This window comes from Malaclemys terrapin, chromosome 1 (assembly GCF_027887155.1).
Source record: "Malaclemys terrapin pileata isolate rMalTer1 chromosome 1, rMalTer1.hap1, whole genome shotgun sequence".
Classification (NCBI taxonomy): Eukaryota; Metazoa; Chordata; order Testudines; family Emydidae; genus Malaclemys; species Malaclemys terrapin.
The window spans coordinates 148,511,666-148,531,994 of record NC_071505.1 but is presented as its reverse complement, the minus strand read 5'-3'; the positions used below and the strand labels follow the sequence as shown (position 1 = coordinate 148,531,994).

Sequence of the window (20,329 nt, the reverse complement as noted above, 5' to 3'; positions counted from 1 at the left end):
AGAGCCTGGGTCACCTTTGGCAGGTTATCGTAGGGTGAAAAAACAGTACAAGCTAAGGCTGGCACATACACCAGGAGAGAGTAATTTGAAAAACCACTTTCATCACGGTCTGTTTGGGGGTGAAACAGGACAACAGAAAGTTAAAGACATTTAGATTAGGTTCCTAGCAAACACAGAGCTGTTCTTCCCTGCTCCTCCCCCCAACAGACCCAAGCAACTCCTACTGTCTTGACAGGGAGTTATTTGTAGGCTGTAACGGTTAGGGAGAACTGGAACCTAGGAGATATAAATGGAGGACACTCATCTTCCTTTTTCACTCTTTCTTGGCCTTCACGAAGGAGGAAAGGATAATCTTGTGGCCAAAGGGCAGGACTATGTACCAGGAGATTCAAGTTCTATTGCTGGTTTGCCACCACCTCACTGTGACCCTGAGCAAATAATTGCCCTTTTGGGTCTCTGTTTCCCTGCAATACAATGAAGATATTATTTACCTTCCTGACAGAGCAGGTTAAGGTTTAATTAACATATGTAAAATGCTTACAGATCCTTTGGTAGAGGTGGCTATAGATACAAAACTTAAAAGTTTACTGTATGCTTTCTACTAGAAAACAAAACTCTCAAAACACAGGCTAACACAAGAGACGAACCACCAATAGAAACAGAAGTTTCTGGGAAGTGAGAGTGCATTGGGATTACTTCCAGGGTGTTGTTTCTGATGACTGCATGAGGCTCAGTCTTTTGGATCAGCTTCTGGACAGAAGGTCTCTGACAAATGTGAAGGGCCCACTCTAGAGCCGCTGTAAAGGAGAACAAGTTATCTCACCCAACCCATAGCTGTTAGTGAAGGGAGGTCTGCTTCTCTACCCCTCCCTTCCCCAGCTTTTTTAAGGTCCCTTACTTGTAAAGACTCAACCCCCAGCTTTCACAAGCACCAGTCAAAATTAAATTGTCAGTTTTTGTGCCACCCAAAGGGTTTTGAACAACACCAGAGAAACTAATAAATGTCTTGTTAATTTCACCTTGCAGCAGGCTTGGGAAAGCCCTGAGCCAGTAGATATAGTGAAACATGGGTGAAGACTCAGGACAAAGGTAGCACTGTATCAGTTAACTGTGAGTGTATCTGAGCATTCACAAGGGCTAGAAACTTATTTTTTAAGAGTGTGTTGACTTAAGCCTCCCCAACTTGACATGGAAAGTTCCTAACTTTCCACGAGCTAGTCAATTTTTCAAGCAATGGTACAGAAGTGCCAATGATTAGTAAAATTCTGTCTCAGATGTGGACAGCACAACATTAGGAGCAGCAGAACCTGCTTCAATCCTAGGGGAAGTTCCTTGCAAAGAGCAGCAGGCTTACAGGAGCAGATGCCCTGACTTATCTGCAATACCAGTTATCCCTGCACAACAGGCAACAGCTACAAACTTCAGCATATCTTTGCTTTTGTCTACAATAGGGTCACTTATCGCTAGCATGATTTCCCCATCCATAGTAGTAAAGGGAAAAATTTCGCTAGAAACCAGCATATTTTAATATGATTACAGCTATCACGGTTCTTATTCCAATTTGGATAGGGAAAGGAAAGGAGGAGAGTCATTAACCAATTGCTGCCCACCATACTACAGAAAATGGTTTAGGTTAGAAGGTGGGGGTGTCTTTGCTTTAAAAATAAAAGGGAAATGAGCATTTTTAAATCCTTTATTAAGAGGAAAATATATCTCTATCAGCCAGTCAAGATCAGATAATGGAGGTGCCACAGAGGCAATATACATATGGTTTTTATTAGAAATTCTTTATAAATAGATTTCTCATAAGTTTGTTCTTTGAAGTAGCTTGCAGAAATAACTTAATATTGTTCAGCCACCCGAGAAACCAGTCACCCAACAGCAAATCACCTAGGAGAAGAAAAAGAATACATCAAATAAGAGACAAGACTTCTACTGGATATGAACAGTTCAATAGCCTCTTGTCATAAAGGTCACTATGTGCAGCAATTTAACCACTACACTAGTGACAGTTACTTACAGAGTTTCTCTGTTGTAGGAACTCTAAGAATACAATATGGTGTCTTTGTAATGATGGTGACACAATAAAAGATGAAAGAAGGAAAGCTGAACTTCATATTTAAAGAAGGCACTGTCATTTTTAATCATTTAATACCCTCCCAAACTCCCTGTTTATAACCCCCTCCAAATCCAAATCTATTACAGGACATCTGTTCATAAGGGTTGGATTGTGCTTTGTCATTGTAGAATTACTTAATATGGATGCAGACTCCCAGCAGTCCTTTCACCACTGCAAATGCTCTAATATAGTGTCTTTTCAAATTGTGGGTCATGACCCAGTACTGGGTTGTGGAATGTAAGACACTGGGTCGCGGTGGCTCTGGTCAACACCACCGACCGGGCCGTTAAAAGTCCCATCAGTGATATTACCCGACTAAGGCAGACTAGTCCCTACCTGTTCTGAAATGGGGCTGTTCCCCGGAAGCAGCCAGCAGCAGGTCCGGCTCCTAGGCTGAGGCATGCAAATGACTCCATGCAGCTCTTGCCCGCAGGCACCGCCGCCCTGCCCCCCCCCCCCCCGCTCCCATTGGCCAGTTCCCAGCCAATGGCAGCTGGGGGGGAGGGGGAGGGCAGTGCCTGCAAGCAAGAGCTGCACAGAGTCACTTGTGTGCCTCCGCCTAGGAGCCGAACCTGCTGCTGGCTGCTTCTGGGGTGCAGCGCCAGCCCTGAGCCCCTCCAAACCCTTCATCCCCAGCCCTACCCGAGCCTGCACCCCCAGTCCAGAGCCCTGACCCCCTCCTGTAGCCCAACCCCCTGCCCCAGCTCTGAGCCCCACCAAATCCAGAGCCCCCTCCTGCACCCCAAACTCATCCCCAGCCCCACCCCGCAGCCCTCACCCCAACCCTGAGCCCCTCCCACACCCCAAGCCCTTCATCCCCAGCTCCATTGGGTTGCAGGCATCAACAATTTTCGTCAAATGGGTCGCCAGAAAAAAAAATGTTTGAAAACTACTGCTCTAAGAGGCCAGCAGCAGTTACTCTTGAGCCAGTGAGGCCAGCAGCAGATACCTGCCTTCTCTTCTTCATCCTAAAGCACCACCTTTCACATCTAAGGAGGTGACATCTACTGAGTTCTCAGAGCCACTGCAGAGGCAGAGACCAAGTGATGAATATGGTCCCACAGCCTATACTCACCATCCATACAGCCCTGCTGCTCATCTCGCTCATACTTTAAACCCCAAGGCTCTCATGCACTCCTTGTGAGCCTCAATAAGGGGCCCGCAGTGCTCCTCCCCCTTCTCAATGATGCTGCAAGGCAAAGAGATTTCCCTGGTTAGCTTGCAAAACGGACACCATGTAATCCTCAGATTTGCAGGACCAATGGACTCTCACAGGTGAAGGGTTCATGAAGGGAAGAAATTGTATAATAGATTTCATAGTAAGCAGGCCATAAAACAATCTGATTTAATATAAGGCTGCCCTTAAACTCAGCTGATTTGTTTGACTTTCCCTGCTTGTTTTTAAATATTTTAAATTGAAAAGGCAGTAGTTTCAAATTAATTTGCTGTACAGTTTACCTCAGGGAGAATTAACTGGCTTACTTCAGAGAGGTTATCCTCATCTAGTTACTGCATGTGGAAATAAGAACACCTAGTAAAGATGCTGACTGTCTCCCGTCCTTCCCCATAGGAATAAAGCCACAGGCTTCTCTCAGATAAGATGGCTGTCATTTCCCTACAGCCTTTTCAAGTGGAAGTGAGGCTACTCTTAGTAAAGAAGGCCATTGCCTCTCACAGCTTGCAATGGAAGCCAAGCTGACTTTGAGGAAGCTGGCTGCCAGCTGGGCTCTATGCTCAGAGAACCTGGACAATACAAGGAGACAAGGGAATGTTAACATTACAGGCATACTCATTAATCTTTTCATTTTTGCTGCACAGTTGCAAACTCACTTGACACCAATGAATTAAACTTTTGCCTGTGTTATACCCAAGGCAGTATTATTTTTTCTTCCAGGAGTCTATGTGCTATCTTTTAATTAAAAAAAAAAAAAGATGTTCTGAAAAAAGGTGAAACCTCAAATTGGGTGATGGGGGTGAAGGCGGCTTTGAAAACTTGAGCTTAACAATGAGGGGAACGCACGCTTTGTAGCTTGTGTAGGCCACATGCATTGTGTCCATCAGGGGCTCCTTGCATCCCCTCACAGCCTCCCTGTGTGCCACCCTCTCATGCCCCTCTATTTACTTCTTGGAACTCTCCCACAGCTCCACCACATGCCAGGGTGTCATTCTCTAAGACCCTACATCCCTCATCAACACTCCCCATGTGTCCATTCTCTTGCAGGTCCCTGCTTCACTCCCCACCCCCCCAATCACAAAGTAGAGTCTCCTTGTCCCCACACTCCTCTGGATCCTGGCTTCCCCCCCACCACAGTCCTCTCTGGGTCCCTGCTTTCTCACAGCTCCACCTCTACTTTTCTCTTCCACTCTGGCTTGCTGTTTCCCACACCCCCACTGCTCCACTCCCCCCCTGCCCTCACTACCACTGGTCCCCATTCACCGCACACACTCCAAACCCTCCCTGGAAGACTCTTAGTTTTGTAGAGTCCAGGCTACAGAGAACTCCCTGTACAGACAGTTAAGCTGCAGAATCTGACAAGTGTGTGCAGCAGCAAGGGGTGGCAGAAAGATCCTTTTGCCTGCAGTGCCAGGCAGTCTGGGGGCCCTGATTTTTCTGTGAGTAAGGCTTTTCTAGTGCCTGAGTTGCATTAAAATCTATTGGGCTTGTGCCCAGAGATACCTAGAACATCCCTGAAATTTTGGAATTGATCAAATATAGCATTCCAAAGTTATCACGTTACCGACAACCAGACATGCCACTGAGTTGATCTGAGTGTTAAACCTTGAGTCACTTGGCCAACTACAGAACTTCAGAACACAAGACTACATTAGAACATTAAAATATGTTCAGATTTATACTTTTATTTTCCTCCAAAAGTATTCAAGTTTGTCACCTTCCAGGTCTGTGCAAAGTTCCCATTAAAAGGAAAATTCTGGAAGAATTTTGAACAATGGAGCTACTTTGGGCATCTCCCTATCAGGGTAGAACATTTGTAGCTGTAAGGGGTGGAAACAGCAGCTACAAGGCCATAAATATGATTAAGAATAGTTATCAAGTTGAAACCTAAAGAGACTTCAAGTTATACATTGTGTTATTTGGGAAAAATATGTGTGGGTTAATGATTCCAGTGATGTGGAACAAGCGCACCTCATCTTCATGTTTGCACCAAAGTACTTTACACACACACAAAAAACAGTTCTCTTTTGCAAGCCACCAAATTCTAGTGGCTTAAGGAGGGGTCCAGCAGTCAGGAGAACTGTGTTCTATTCCTGGTTCTGTCATTAACTCACAGCATGATGTTAGGTAAGTCATTTAGGCCACAATTTTTAGTCACTACACACCCGTGCCTCAGTTTCTCCTCTAAAATATAGGTCTGATACTGACACACCTCAGTGGAGGACTACGAGTAAGGCTATGATTAGTCACAGAGATCACACATTCCGGACCTCGGTGACTTCTTTGGCTTCAGCCCCTGCCGCAGCAGTTGCGGATGCCCACAGCAGTAACCAGAGCTGTCACCCCATCCCGCAGCACCCCATCTGGCAGTGGCCAGAGCTGTTACCCAATCCCGCAGCAGTGGCCAGAGCTGTCCTTCCACCACTCCTCTCCAACGGCTAGGGCGGGAGCAGTCCCCCACTCCTTCCCACGCGGCCGGGGATGAAGTTGGAGCTGTCCTCGTCTCCCTGCAGTGGCAGGGGCTGTCAGTCCCATCCCCACAGTCCCCTGGGCAGTCACACACCCCGGGTTATTTTTAGTAAAAGTCACAGACAGGTCACAGGCTTCTGTGAATTTTTGTTTATTGGCCGTAACCCATCCGTGACTTTTACTAAAAATAATTGTGACAAAATCTTAACCTTAGCTATGAGACTTTAATTAGGGCCCATAAAATGCTAAGAAGTGGCAAGTGTAAGACAGGAAGCCCAGTCTGTTGCAGAGCTTGCTTTGATTTTCCACCACCATTTTCCCACAGGAAGATGAAGGGTATTTTCTACCACTGCTGTCCCACTCACAATCCTGAGAAAATTTAGATTTGATGCTAATTTATCAGTGTTAACAGTGTTAGGCTCAGAAAACAGGATTCAGAGCACAAGAGTTCCCCATTAAAGAAGCAACACATCTCAAATAAAGTATAAAGCTGAATGCTATATAAATTCTCCTGAGGGCAAGTGCAAAGAAACTCAGAATTCCATCACCAATACATGATGAATTAGCCATTATAAGAGAAGTGGGAGACATCCTCCTATTGCTTCTAAACTGGCTTATTTCCATTCTTTCAGCATTTTATCACAGAAATTGGAAATGGAAGAACCCTATTAAGTCTGAGATCCTCTCTCCTCCATCCTTGTCCAGGGCAGAATTATGCCATACAGTGCAGTGCTTTGTCTAGAGAGGACCCCAAACCTAAAAACTATTGGGAAGTTCAGAAATGAATTCCATATATCAGGCCCTTCTCTACTTTGGAATAACCTGCAGTGAAAGTTTAAATTCCTTCAGTTAGTGATTGGATTATGTCCTGAAGCAATAGGTTTTATATTCATTCTACAAAACAAACTTTTTATACTGTCTAATGTAACAGTGGATGTTCTCATTATCTACATAAGTGCCTAAACTTTTTTCATATCCTAAGAACTTATCCTCAAGGATATCTAGTGGCAGTTAGTGCTACTGGATAGTTCTCTGTTGTGTGAAATAGCCTAGTTTTAAAACGTCCAATGGAAGGGAGTACCTGCCCTTTCCCTTGAGGAAGTATTCCATGGCCTACCATGCCTCACACTCAGGAAGTTATCTTGATGTTTAGCCTATATTGTCCTTATTTTAATTTTTAACTACCCAAGACAGAAAACCAACCACTTTGTATCGTCCTAAATAATTCCTGTTTCCAACTGTGGGGTTTACATTTTGTGATCATAGATGGTTATTAATTATTTATTTAAGAATCACTGACTTGCAAACTGACAGCGTCCCTGCCCCAAAGGAGGACCAGCAAGCTCTCCAGGGACCATTAGAGACCTATTTCATTACAGCATTTTCACAGTCAACTCAAAAAATGTTAAAATGATGAAATGATGAAAAGTAAATTGGTTTCTGAAATTCTATTGAAATAATCTAAAGCAGGGGTCTCAAACATGCGGCCCGCGGGGCTATTTTCTGCGGCCCGCGAGCCCCTCGCAGCCCCCCCACCGTCCCCCAGTGTTTTCCTAGAGCGGCTCGGGCCAGTCGTGCACGTGCACTGGGGGCAGAGCAGGGTCCTGCCTGCCTGCCCTGCCCCCACAACGCTCCCGGAAGAGGCTGGAAAGTGGGGAAGGGGGGGCAGAGGGGCTGTGTGTTGCTTTAGGCACCGCCCCCAGCAGCTCCAATTGGCCGGGAACAGGGAACCGCGGCCAATGGGAGAAGCTGGGGGCGGTGCCTGAAGCAACACACAGCCCCTCTGCCCCCCCTTCCCCACGTTCCAGCCTCTTCCCAGAGCGACGGGGGCAGACAGGCAGGCAGGGAGGGAGCCTGCTCTGTCCCCGGTACGCGCCGGGCCAGATCCCTGCCCCCCGAACTCCTCCTGCAGCCGAACCCCCTGCCCTGAGCCCCATGCTGCACTCCGCACCCCTCCTGCACCCCAACCTCCTGCCTCACCCCCGCACCCCTCCTGCATCCCAACCCACTGCCCTGAGCCCCATGCCACACCCCTCCTGCACCCTGACCTGAGCCCCCTGCTGCACCCCGACCCCCTGCCCTGAGCCCCCGCCTCACCCTGCACCCCAACCCACTGCCCTGAGCCCCATGTCGCACCCCTCCTGCACCCCGACCCCCTGCTGTACCCCTCACTCCTCCTGCACCCCACACCCCAACTTCCTGCCCTAAGCCCCCGCCACACACCACCTGCACTCCCTGGGGGCAGGGAGGGGGCAGAGTTGGGGTGGGGAGTTCGGGGAAGGGATTGGAATGGGGGCAGGGAAGGGGTGGGAAGAGGTGGGGCGGGGGCGGGGCCTCATGGAAGGGGTGGAGTGGGGGCGGAGCCGAGGGCAGCCAGGGGGAGGTGTCAGTAATGCAGCACTCGGGCCAATGTACTAGTCCTCATGTGGCCCTGGTGGTCATTTGAGTTTGAGACCCCTGATCTAAAGTGCTATTAGTAACAATTAAAGACATTAAAAATGGGTATATATTATTTTTAACCTATGTATCTAATTATTGTTGCTATTCTCTCACCTCTAAAGGGAAGAATGTCACTTAGTGAGATAAAACTTCCCCAGTGAGGCCAAGGTTCATTACGAGATGCTGCTAAACATCATTCTACTCTACAAGTTTGCAGACAAATTGTAGTAAAAACTTCACAAATTAGGATTTAACTTGTATTAAAAGTCTTTAAAGTCTGAAGCAACTAGAGTGTGCTGCATGGGTCAAAAGAATGTGTAGAGAGCTAGTCAGGTTTGTGGTTTTTTTTTTTTTTTTTTTTTTAAGTTAATAGTTTCTGATACTATGTGTGTCCTGAAATCACTTGCCAATTTTGGTGTTTTAAAAAAAGGTAAATTAAGTGTTTTTCTGACTTGCTGCTGTGTGCAAATCCCAAAAGCAACAAGAGAAACTGATGATACAGAAAGTGCAGTGAAATATACACTATAGAAGACAGAAGACAACTATAGGGAACTGACTATACAGGAAGGGCTTTCATATGCATAAATAAAACATAACATTGAGAAGTGTTCCTCTCTGTTACTTGTAATGACAGTAGAAAAACAATTTTCAGGCGGAAGTGAGATTTTTAATTTGGTATATCCATTTAATATCTGCACCCAAACACACACTTCCTTGTCCTGTGAACTTGCAGTGTCACAAGAGTCTCAGTGTATTATTTCTCAAGAGGGAGCGCTATGAGGCTGGTAGCTGGTTACGCAGAAAGGAGATACTTGTAGATGATTTGCACTAACTGATGAGTGAAAACACTGAGGAAAAAAAGGAAATGTGTAGGGAGGTCCAAAGTGATAAATAACGGGATAAAACTTAGTTAAGAAAAATTAGGATGCATACCAAGACGAGACCTTTAGCAGTGCAAGCTATTAAGGCTTGTCTACACTTACCAGAGGATTGATGTTGTGGCGGGATCAGCTAAATAGATTGCCGATCGCTCTCCCGTCGACTCCTGTACTCCACCTGATCGGGAGGAGTAAGGGGAATTGACGGGAGAGCATCTCCCATCAACGTTGCGTAGTGTGGACCCCACTGTAAGTAGATCTAAGCTACATCGATTTGAATTACGCTATTCACATAACTCGAATTGTGTAGCTTAGATCTACTTCTCCCTTTAGTGTAGACAAGGTCTGAGAGCATGGATTATTCTCTTAAGGGAAGTAAAGCAAGTCCCAGCACCTGAGACATATAAACTAGAAAGGGCAAAACATAGAGAATTTTTCACTTGACCAGAAAGCGTACCATCCTCTGACAGCTGAGAAGATGAGCTAATTGTGACCTAACAAGTAACTCCCTCCACCTCCAACCCAGTATGAATTTCTGATGGTGGCGATATATAAAAACAAAAAAATGCTTAGCAGATCGGGCCTTTTAGCTTTGCTCTCTGAAACTCCCTCCCCATAAGATATTTATTTGGCTGGAGTACCTCAAAAGACAGAAAGCTAATTTATAATCAGACTAAGACACTATATTAAGAAAAATAAGAGTAATGATTAGACCCCGTAGACCTGAACACACACTGGATTTTTCTGGAGAGTTATTTTGGCATCACCACTGGTACTGGAATTTTAAACATCAACACATTGGACTAAAGTAGTTTCCTGATAATTTAAAGAGAACTTGTATCATTTTTATCAATTGGTGATGCTGCCAAAACAAATCCCAAACAGTAAGTAATCACTGCCTGAAAAAGGCAGGTGATCCCCTAGGAACTAAAATATCATCTACAGGGAAGTTAGTTATTTGTTTTTGAGGGACTGGACTAATGTATAATTAATACAGAGAAAAGTTCCAGACAGAGTTCTGGCAACTGAAATCCCTATTTACAACACAAAGGCAATAAAGGCAATGACTGGGGAAGCTCCTCCAGTACCACTGCAAGTCCTTGGCTGCATCCTAGGAGCATTTCCAGGCTGGATGGATCAGTTGATAATTGCCCTGCTCATTCCCTCTGAAGCAACTGGCACCAGCCACTGCTGGATGACAGGCTATTGGGCTAGATAGTCCATTAGTCTCATCCAGTACAGCCATTCTTATAAGGCTCAATTTCCATTCCCTATTCAGTCACTAGCCTACTTGTAGATTAAGAGAAGGAACTGATTAGTGGGACTTATAATGGTGATTTTGGCAGGGGGTCATCTGTCCACTGGGAACCAGCCTGAGGCTTGGGCTACACGTAAAACGTATATGGGCAGCGATATGTTGGTCAGGGTGTGGTGCCAGGGAAAGACACACACCCGGGTGACACAGCTATACTGACAACACCCCTGATGAAAGAAGAGGGCTTCTTGTGACACAGCCCCGGTTTACACTTCCCATTTAGCTGGACCCAGCTGTGTCACTCAGAGATGTGAACAATTTCACACACACACACACAGCCCCAGGGCTGCAGTTAAGCCGACTTGACCTAACCCCCCCCCCGCAGACGCAACCAGGCTGATGGAAGATGTATCTGTGGGCCGCTGCTGGCGGGGAGGGGGAGTCGCTGCAGCCAGGGCAAAGCCCATGTGCTGCTGCAGGAAGCGTCACCCTCCCCGGCCCGCCCGCGCCAGGCCCGAGCAGCCCGTCGCTGGGCCCCCGGGGGGGGGGGGTGGCGGCGCCCGCCGGTTACCAGGCATCTCGCGCCTTCTTGGTCTCGGGGCAGGCGCAACAGGGCTTCAGCGGCTTCTTCTCCTGCGGCTCGGGGCCCGGGGGCTCGCAGCTGGCGGACGCCAGGCTCGACATCTTCGGCGGCTTCGCGGGATCCCTGCGGATACACGGGGCCGGTCAGAGCCCGCTCGACCCGACAGGCCCGCCCGGCCCCCAACGGCCGGTGCACCCGCCCCTCGCGGGACCCCCGCCCCCGCGGGGACTCTCGGCACAGACCGGGCCCCTCCCCCCGCTCACATGCGCAACCCTCGCACGCTCCTACCGGAGTCCGCGCACGGATCGTCAATGCGCATGCGCCTGGCGGGCCGCGACTTCTTCCGGGCAGCGGCCTCCCCCCCGTGACCCGACACTTACTGCGCCTGCGCGCCCATTCAGGAGCACGGCGGGAAATGGAGTTCTTCTGCGTAGGCCCCCGCCATCGCCGCGCGCTTCTGCTCGTCCCACGCGAGTCGCCCTTACCGACTCGTGTCCACACCCCCTCCCCGCGTGCCCGCCCCCACTCGCCCCTCCCCACAGTGATCCCTCCTTCCCCCTCCCCCGCTGCTCTGCACCCCCCAGCCCGCCCCTCGCTGTGTCCGTGCCCTGCAGGAGCCCCATGGCGTGGCGAGGCTGCTGGCCCCCGAGGAGACGCGTTTCACTGTGTTTGATAGCGCGGCCGCCCTCAGGCGGGAGCAGTGGAGGGTGGAACATGCCCCATACTGTGTGATCCACCCTTACAGCCCCTTCAGGTGTCAAGGCGAGGAGTGGGACTGCTACTGCGTGACCTGCCCCTTACAGGCCCATCTCCTACCCTCTTCCTATAGCTGGGCCTGAGCAGAGAGCAGGTATCTCTTCCTTGCATCTGCCCCAACAACTTGTTCTGGGAGCAGGTAGCAGGTCTGGGTAAGGAAGAGGGAGGCTGATTGTGACAAGCTGCTAGGGCTACCTCGCGCTGTGGACAGTGTTAGCCCTTTCAACCTCAGCAAGTAGGAGCTTGGCTGCAATGAAGCTGTGTGACAACTCCCTGACCCTACCTTGCCTGCAAACTGCTCGGGTCTCCCAGCCCTAACCTTGCTTAGCAGGTAACAATCTGAACTCCAGCCCCGGAGCTTCTCAGAGATGGCTCTCTACAATGCACAGCCTCTCACTGTACATTCATAGAAAATATTAAATTTACTGTTACTTTAAAGAAACAAACAGGAGCTTGTTATCTTAACTAGAGTTAACATGCACCTCAATTCAATCAAAACACAGGGTTGGTTTAGATCAAGAGTAAAACCAGTTAATCCAATCAATCAACAATAGGTTTTAAGTGAGTTCAATTATAAAGAATACAAGATGGAAGGTTATAAACAAACAGAAGTAAAAATATGCTTTCTAATGGCTAAGGCTTAACTTGAACAAAGATTGTAACTTGTTAAGATTGTTTTCCAGCAATGACTGACTAGCTCTTAGTCAGGCTCCCCACAGAGCCCATGATACGGATATTCCTTGTCTCCTCAGGTGACAGGATAACTTCAGTGTTCTTTGCCCCTCTCTTTATAGTTCAGTAAGCCTTCGAAATGTATGCTGAAACGTAGCCCCAGATAAAGTTCCTAATGCCTGAAAACTTCCCCCAAACAAGTGTTATTGGACTGAAGAACCTGCGAAAACTGTCCCAAAAAAGCATTTGGGCATCATGATGCTGGGTGGGATTTGCATCTTGAAGCTGGTGGCATTTGCAGCCAAGTGTCTTGATGCTGGACAGGATTTGAGGCAAAAAAGAATTACACACACACACACACACACACCCCTGAGAGCCAAGTTTACCTACATGCCATGACTGTTTTCAGGCAGTCACCCAATGCCACACAAACAAGCAAAAAGTAGCTTATAATAAGCTGAAGTGGGCTGCGATCGCTTCCTGCAACCTCTGATACAAATGAATATCCTATTAATTTGGGCAAACCTGGTTTAAGGTGTTGGCCTCTTTCCTTTGTTTGGAGAAAACCTACTTACTGATTCCCCTGACATGCCTGGTTTAAACACATTTTAGTTATAATTGCAGCATATCTGTATAAGCTTTTGTGGGTTGACCATACTTCACATATCATGCTAGATTATTTATGATCAGTGAATTTTCCAATGACATATCAGATGACATCTTTTAGATACAGATTATAACAATAATGAGTTGGGGTCAGGCCAGCTGAAACTCTCTGCTAGGTATCAGGGAGCTCCTTGCCTTCTAGCATAGGGATGCTGTTTTAGGGTCACTCTGCTATACACTGGTATCCACCCTCACAAAGGAGCCCACATATACTCTCCTAGTTGGGTTTTCTGTACGCGCTCTCTTCACACCACCACCACAATGCATTTAAACCTCATAAATTACACTGCTCCTCGTATATAACCATACAGTCCAACACCTTTCAGAAGAGTAAACTCCACAGTTTCTGGCAGTCTGGTTGTGCTCTGCTAGTGGTTCACAGGCCATCTAGTATACTCAGCATAGTGAAGTCCTAAATTTGTTGTACAAGTAAATAGAGTCTCAATCTGGTGATATTCTGACAAACACACATCAAGAGATAAAGAATGAGTAGGGAAATGACTTGCCCAAAGTCATCCATAGAATCAGGAACAGAACTCATGTCTCCTGACTTCTACATTAGGGCCCTATCAACTAGACTATGCTGGTTTTTGATTATATTTGCCTTTTTCTCCCTAAGTGATTGCAGGAAATTCTACGTTGTCTTCATGTTTGGAGTCAGTGTACTTACCCTTTTCACCACTCCCATTGTCTAGTTCCTCTCCAAAAGCTAGGCCAATCTATAGGGGATGTTTAACACACACACACACACACTTTTATGACTAGCTAGCAATCTTGGATCTAAAACTTATTCAGAAGGCCTACCTCACATCCTGGTTTGTCCCAGACTCACTCTCTCTCTCTGCTCTTCCTACAGATTTCATTATAATCATCTTAAAGATAAAAGACGGAAGTTCCCCCTTTCTTCAAAAGGAGAGATATACGTGGGAGAGGAAACAGCATAATAGAAGGTAACGCAAGACATACCTACCCTCCACTTCATTGTCTTTCCATTCATTTTCAGGTGGTATTTGAATATAGAACTTCATTCCCTTGAATATGCCATTTACTTTTTCCCCTCCCTCTTGTTTAATTGGTATTCTACAAAGCATTTCAGAAAAACACTTTCTATGGAAGACTGCAAAATAAATACAATAGGTTTTCACAAGGAAATTATAGCAGATGTGGGTCTACAAAATACTGGTACATTAGGTAAAGTTGTATTACACTTACATATTGTTAACTATTTTTATGGACTGATCATTGCTATATTGGCATTCCATTTTGCATGTTCATTGTGGCTCCATTATACTTTATTTATGCACAGTACTTTACCCTTCATTCTTTCATGTGTGGGTTTTTGTAAATCTGGAAAACTTTACAAATACAGAGGGAAAATGGGGGGTGGGAGGGAAGAAGTGGGGGGGGGGAAACCCACACACACACACAACCAACAACACCCTTCCAATTACTAACCACCATTTTTTTTTAAACCTATTCCCATATGTCTGGCTTTGCTAAAGAAACAAGTGCTCAGATACTACAGTGATGGCCACAGTATGACAGTGTGGCTAGATTATACTGTGCTTGTTTGAGTTAAACAATACATAGCAAACTGTCCTTCTCGCAAGAAAGTTGCATGATCAGTTGCATATCTTTTGTTACCAGTTGAAAAACCGAAGGTGCTTACAGATCATGAGCTTTTGGTGTCTGGACATCAAGATCAGTTCAACAGGAAAAAGTTTTTAGTGGTCAGCCAGATATGGACAAGAATTTTAATATAAAGATTAGTATTACAGCTTTGCTACTTCTGTCATCCTGTTACATGCTTGTCCTAAGGTAGAGTTCAATGATTCAGCATTCCTATGACAGACAAGTTATAATGCAAGTGATTCAAGTTGTCTTAATTGCCCGTGTTCTGAAGCTCTTGCGCATCATAAGAATGAAGAGGTACATTGAAGAGTAGAATCAGGTCACTGTACTTGCCAACTTATCAGCGTTTGTGTGATTTAGGATTATGAGGGCAACAAAAGTGATTAGGGGTATGGAACAGCTTCCATATGAGGAGAGATCAATAAGGCTGGGACTTTTCAGCTTGGAAAAGAGACAACTAAGGGGGGATAGGATAGCAGTCTATAAAATCATGATTGGTATGGAGAAAGTAAATAAGGAAGTGTTATTTACTCCTTCTCATAACACAAGAACTAGGGGGTCACCAAGTGAAATTTATAGGCAGCAGGTTTAAAACAAATAAAAGGAAGTATTTCTTCACATAACGAACAGTCAACCTGTGAAATTCTTTGCCAGAGGATGTTGTGATGGCTAAAACTATAATAGGGTTTTTAAAAAAAAAAAAAATCTAGATAAATTAGTGGCGGATAGGTCCATCAATGGCTATTAGCCAGGATGTGCAGGGATGGTGTCCCTAGCCTCTGTTTGCCAAAACCTGGGAATGGGTAACAGGAGATGGATCACTTGATGTTACCTGTTCTATTCATTCCCCCTGGGGCACCTGGCATTGGCCACTGTCGGAAGACAGGATATTGGGCTCTATGGACCTTTGGTCTGACCCAGTATGGCCATTTTTATGTTCTTAAAGTCAGGTCCCCAAAACTTTGCCCAGCTGACGGCCACATTTGGTAACAGGAACTAGTTTCAAGTTGTCCTCATTTTAATATAGCTTTGTGATCATTCAAGACCAAAGATCCCAGCAGACTATACTCCATCTTTACACAGACAGATCAAAAGCATCATATACTGGGACCTGTAGCCTCTGTTGGGTTGAAGATGAGCAGGGTTTCTGGAAGCATTATAAAACACCATGTGGTGTACTTTGGACTATTCCAGAATACAATAAAGGAGGAGTCCCAAAAAAAAAAAAAAAAAAGAAAAGAAAACCCACTTAGGTCATCCAGTACCATCAGATTCCTCTTTTTATCATTCTATCCATATTTTGTTCCTACAGTTTGACAGTTTAATGTCTGATGAAAATAACTGGCTACCACGGATATGCAAGAGCATAGAAATGGTCATACTGGATCCTTTCTTTGGACATACAGCTTCAACAGCAGCACCTCTTCAGTAACCACTCCACGGTGCCTGAAAGAGTTAAGCAATTCAGCCCCATGGGCTGGATATATGGAGATTGAGGATCATTTTCAGGGGTTAGAGTTCTTTGATCCTTGTTGTGTTGAGCTTGGGACATCATGATGGGAAGAGAGCATCCAGACAAAAACTAGATGATACTCATCCCATCTGGGGGGGTCTCACCTTGGGAACATACGCCATCAGCTGCCAGGGATCCTGCTCTTCACTGTTCAGTCCAAGAACAGCAATTTAATAAATTAATAAACCACCATCCATGATTTGCTTATATAATGGAGACCTGGCTGGATAATGCTGCAGGGCCCTTAGCCTGTAGCATTTTTCAGTCAAGTACTTGGTTCAGCCTGAGCAGAGGAAGGACGTTGTAGATGTGTTGTTAGCATCTGATGTCAAATGTATGAGGTGCCTGACTCAAAAAATTGATTTGTTTGGTGATATTCACCTGTGATTAAATTAGGAATAGCTGTGATGTACAGGTTTCTGCACTTCTGACTCCCTAATGCATTGATCAAATACTTGTCTGGTTTGATCTTGGATTGACATGCTTCTTATCTTCAGTGACTTCTGTGTCCATGTGGATAATGGTGCTTCAGAGTTAGCTCATGAGCTCGTGGCTGCCTTAGCCATCATGAGCCTGTTGTGATTTCTGACTCAATGCATGTGGGAGAACACATTTTGGATCTTGATTTTGAACAGGGATGAGTGATTTGGGGTGGACAGTATATGTTGTTCTGATTATTACCTCCTTCTGTTTGAAGGCAGGGCTCAATGTACTTTATGTGGGGCTTGTAAACATATTTTATTGGTGACTGGCCAAGACCAGGGGTTGACGGGGATGAGTAAATTGAAGCTAAATCCAGGTAAGATGGAAGTGATACTAGCGGTTTGGGGAAAGCATCACAAAAATATGGCAGGTTAGCATCAGCCCCTAATATTTGAGGTTGCTCTTGTCCTCCTGTAAACTTGGAGCTTCCATAGAAGGAAGTATAACCATTGGCATTTGCTCCTTTAGTTAACAGATCTGATAGGGAACACTTCCCACATCATTTTTGAGATTGTACTCCAGTTTGCAATACTCACTGGAACGCCTGCATCCAGTTCTACACTGAGAACTTACTTCTATTTCCAGTTAACTCTTGGGTTTACCAGTAGAACTTCTGGGTAAGTAGAAACCAGGGACAGGAGAAGCTCAGAGGTTTATGAATGCTTTCACACATTATAAAATGTTTTTGTGTAATAGTGTGATTACAGGCTAAAACCTATCTTGTTCTGGGATTCCATCAGCTCTCACCAGATCAAGTGGGGCGTTACACCAATTTTTCTATTTTCTACAGAGAAATTATAAAATAAATACATAAAAATTAAGTGCTTAGAAAGCTAGTAGAGTGTCAGCTAAGTAACATTTAATCTCTGTTTGTGTTTGATATTAGAAAGCCCTGTCACACATGCTTAGCATAGGTTATGACTCTGCTAACCCACCTACAAGTGACCATTCTGATATTTCTTGAGGATTGTTGATGGTATTGTTATAGCCCACAATTATTTTTCTGGCTTTACTTTGTTCCATTTGACAACTGTGCTAGTGACAACCCTTGTAAAGTCTTCAGGCCTGCAAGTGACAGGCACTCTTGTGACAATCCTAGTGGTAGTAATAATTCCAGCAATAGCTCTCAGTTGCTTTGTCCAGCAACAACTTTAAGTGATAAAGCTTATACAGGGTAAATGCAAATTGTTTGCCCTCTACAACACTGAGATATACACAGCTGTTTGCCCACCCAGGTATTAATACATACTCTGAGTTAATTAATAAGTAAAAAGTGATTTTATTAAATACAGAAAGTAGGATTTAAGTGGTTCCAAGTAGTAACAGATAGAACAAAGTAAGTCACCAAGCAAAATAAAATAAAACACGCAAATCTATGTCTAAGCAAACTGAATACAGATCATCTCACCCTTAGAGATGCTTCAGTAAGTTTTTTCCTCAGACTGGACACCTTCCAGGCCTGGGCAGAGTTCTTTCCCCAGTACAGCTCTTGTTCCAGCTCAGGTGGTAGCTAGGGAATTCTTCATGATGGCTCCTCCCCTTTGTTCTGTTCCTCCTCTTTATATAAATTTTGCCTAAGGCAGGACTCCTTTGTCCCTCTCTGGGTTCCCACCCCCTCCTTCTCAATGGAAAGGCACCAGGTTAAAGATGGATTCCAGTTTAGGTAACATGATCACATGTCACTGCAAGACTTCATTGCCCACTTGCCAGCACACATGTATACAGGAAGACTTACAGGTAAAACACAGCCATCTGCAGTCAATTTTCCTGGTTAATGGGAGTCATCAAGATTTCAAACCACCATTAATGGCCCACACTTTCCATAATTACAATAGGCCCTCAGAGTTATATTTCAAGGCTCAGATACAAGAGTGATACATTTATACAAATAGGTTGATCCCACTCAGTAGATTATAAGCTTTGTAATGATACCTTACAAGAGACCTTTTGCATGAAGCATGTTCCAGTTACATTAACATATTTTCATAAAATCATATAGAGTGCAATGTCACAGCCAGGGTTAAGGCTGGCCTATAAATCAGGGAGCTGTAACCAACTACCCAGTGGCCTTCCTTTCTCTCCTGTACTGAGCCTCTTGAATCTGGCCTCTAGTTTTTGGATCAATTGTGCAAATTATAGATAGCAATAGAGATGAATCATCAGCCCTTGGCTACACTCGGGAAGTCACAGCGCTGCCGCGGCAGCACTGTGAAGCACGAGTAGTCGCGCCGCCAGCGCTGCGAGAGCTCTCTTGCAGCACTGCGAGAGCTCCACCTCTCTGAGGGGAGTAGCTTGCAGTGCTGCGAGTGAGTGTGCAGCACTGCAGGCTCCGAGCACATTGGCGCTTTACAGCGCTGCGCTTGGGGTGGGGGGGCGTTTTCACACCCCTGAGCGCAGCAAGTTGCAGCGTTGTACAGCGCCAATGTAGCCAAGGCCTTAAAGGAGAGAGTACATAAGCAGTCAGATACTATGGTGATATGGACCATATATGTACATTGTAGATTTAAGGCATTGCATGCATTGGTGTGTTGGTGAGTAGGGCTGCATGCTGGCAGGCACAACACCTCTGAGAGCTCTGGGGAGAAGAAAAGAGTGCACACTGTGACAGCATCTGCTATATCTTTTAACAAGATTTAACCAGATTCAAAGAGGGATTAGACATTTATAAGGATAATAAAATACTCAGTTATAATTAGTGCTAAAAAGAGTTTTGGAAGGGATAACAAGCCTCATGCATCAGGGTTTAAGCCAATCTCTAACTAGGAGTTAGGACAAAGGTGGGCAAACTACAGCCCGCGGGACCCTCCTGCCCAGCCCCTGAACTGCTGGCCTGGGAAGCTAGCCCCCAGCCCCTCCCCTGCTGTTCCCCTTCCCCACAGCCTCAGCTCGCTCCACCGCTGGCACAATGCTTTGGGCAGCGGGGCTGCAAGCTCCTGGGGCAGCGCAGCTGCAGAGCCCGGCCTGACCCGGTGCTCTGTGCTGTGTGGTGGCGTGGCTGGCTCTGGGCGGCGCGGCTGTAGTGCTGGCAGCCACCGGTGCTCCAGGCAGCGCGGTAAGGGGGCGGAGGGGGGGGTTGTAAAGAGGGCAGGGGAGTTCAGGTGGGTGGTCAGGGGGGTGGATAAGGGCAGGGCAGTCAGAGAGCAGGGAACAGGGGGGTTGAATGGGGTCAGGGGTCCTGGGGGGGCAGTCTGGAAGGAGGGGGGTTGGATGAGGCAGTGGGGGGCAGTCAGGGGCAGGGGTTCCTGGGGCAGTCGGGGACAGGAAGAAGGGGTGGTTGGATGGGGCAGGGGTCCTGGGCGGGCTGTCAGGAATGAGAGGAGGTGTTGGATGGGGCGGCAGGGGGGCAGTCAGGGGACAGGGAGCAGAGTGGTGGTGGATGGGGCAGGAGTCCCAGGGGTGGGGGGCAGCAGGGAACAGGGGGGGTTGGATGGGGCAGGAGTCCTGGGGGGGGGGGGCACGCCCCCCTCCCCTAACCGGCCCTCCATACAATTTCTGAAATCTGATGCGGCCCTAAGGCCAAAATGTTTACCCACCCCTGGGCTAGGATGAGAGCTTCACAGAAGGCTGTTTATCCTACAACTGTTTACAGTGGGGTTGTGATGTTGCACTCCATATGCTTTATATGCTTATGAATGTGAATATGACATAACTGAAATATGCTATATGCAAAAGGTCTCTTGTAAGGTATCA

The 20,329-nt window shown here is 46.4% G+C and overlaps 1 protein-coding gene across 1 annotated transcript; it reads right to left on the bottom strand.

The window, feature by feature from the left end:
• Window positions 1–1,675: 1,675 nt before the first annotated feature.
• LOC128845036 (cytochrome c oxidase copper chaperone) lies at window positions 1,676–11,236 on the bottom strand. Its single transcript, XM_054043228.1, has 4 exons — window positions 11,181–11,236; window positions 10,906–11,040; window positions 3,195–3,308; window positions 1,676–1,890 (listed from the first exon to the last, which is right to left on the bottom strand). Exons 1-3 carry the CDS (start codon window positions 11,234–11,236, stop codon window positions 3,224–3,226), a joined length of 276 nt encoding a protein of 91 aa, XP_053899203.1. The 3' UTR covers window positions 1,676–1,890; window positions 3,195–3,223.
• Between the last annotated feature and the right edge of the window lie 9,093 nt (window positions 11,237–20,329).

Excerpts from the sequence above, each read along its gene's own strand:
- LOC128845036 (XM_054043228.1), bottom strand. The coding sequence starts at position 11,236 with ATGCGCATTGACGATCCGTGCGCGGACTCCGGTAGGAGCGTGCGAGGG. Across the intron at positions 11,041-11,180 it reads AGCGTGCGAGGGTTGCGCAT|GGATCCCGCGAAGCCGCCGA; the intron begins GTGAGCGGGGGG and ends GTGTATCCGCAG. Across the intron at positions 3,309-10,905 it reads AAGAAGGCGCGAGATGCCTG|CATCATTGAGAAGGGGGAGG; the intron begins GTAACCGGCGGG and ends TTTGCCTTGCAG.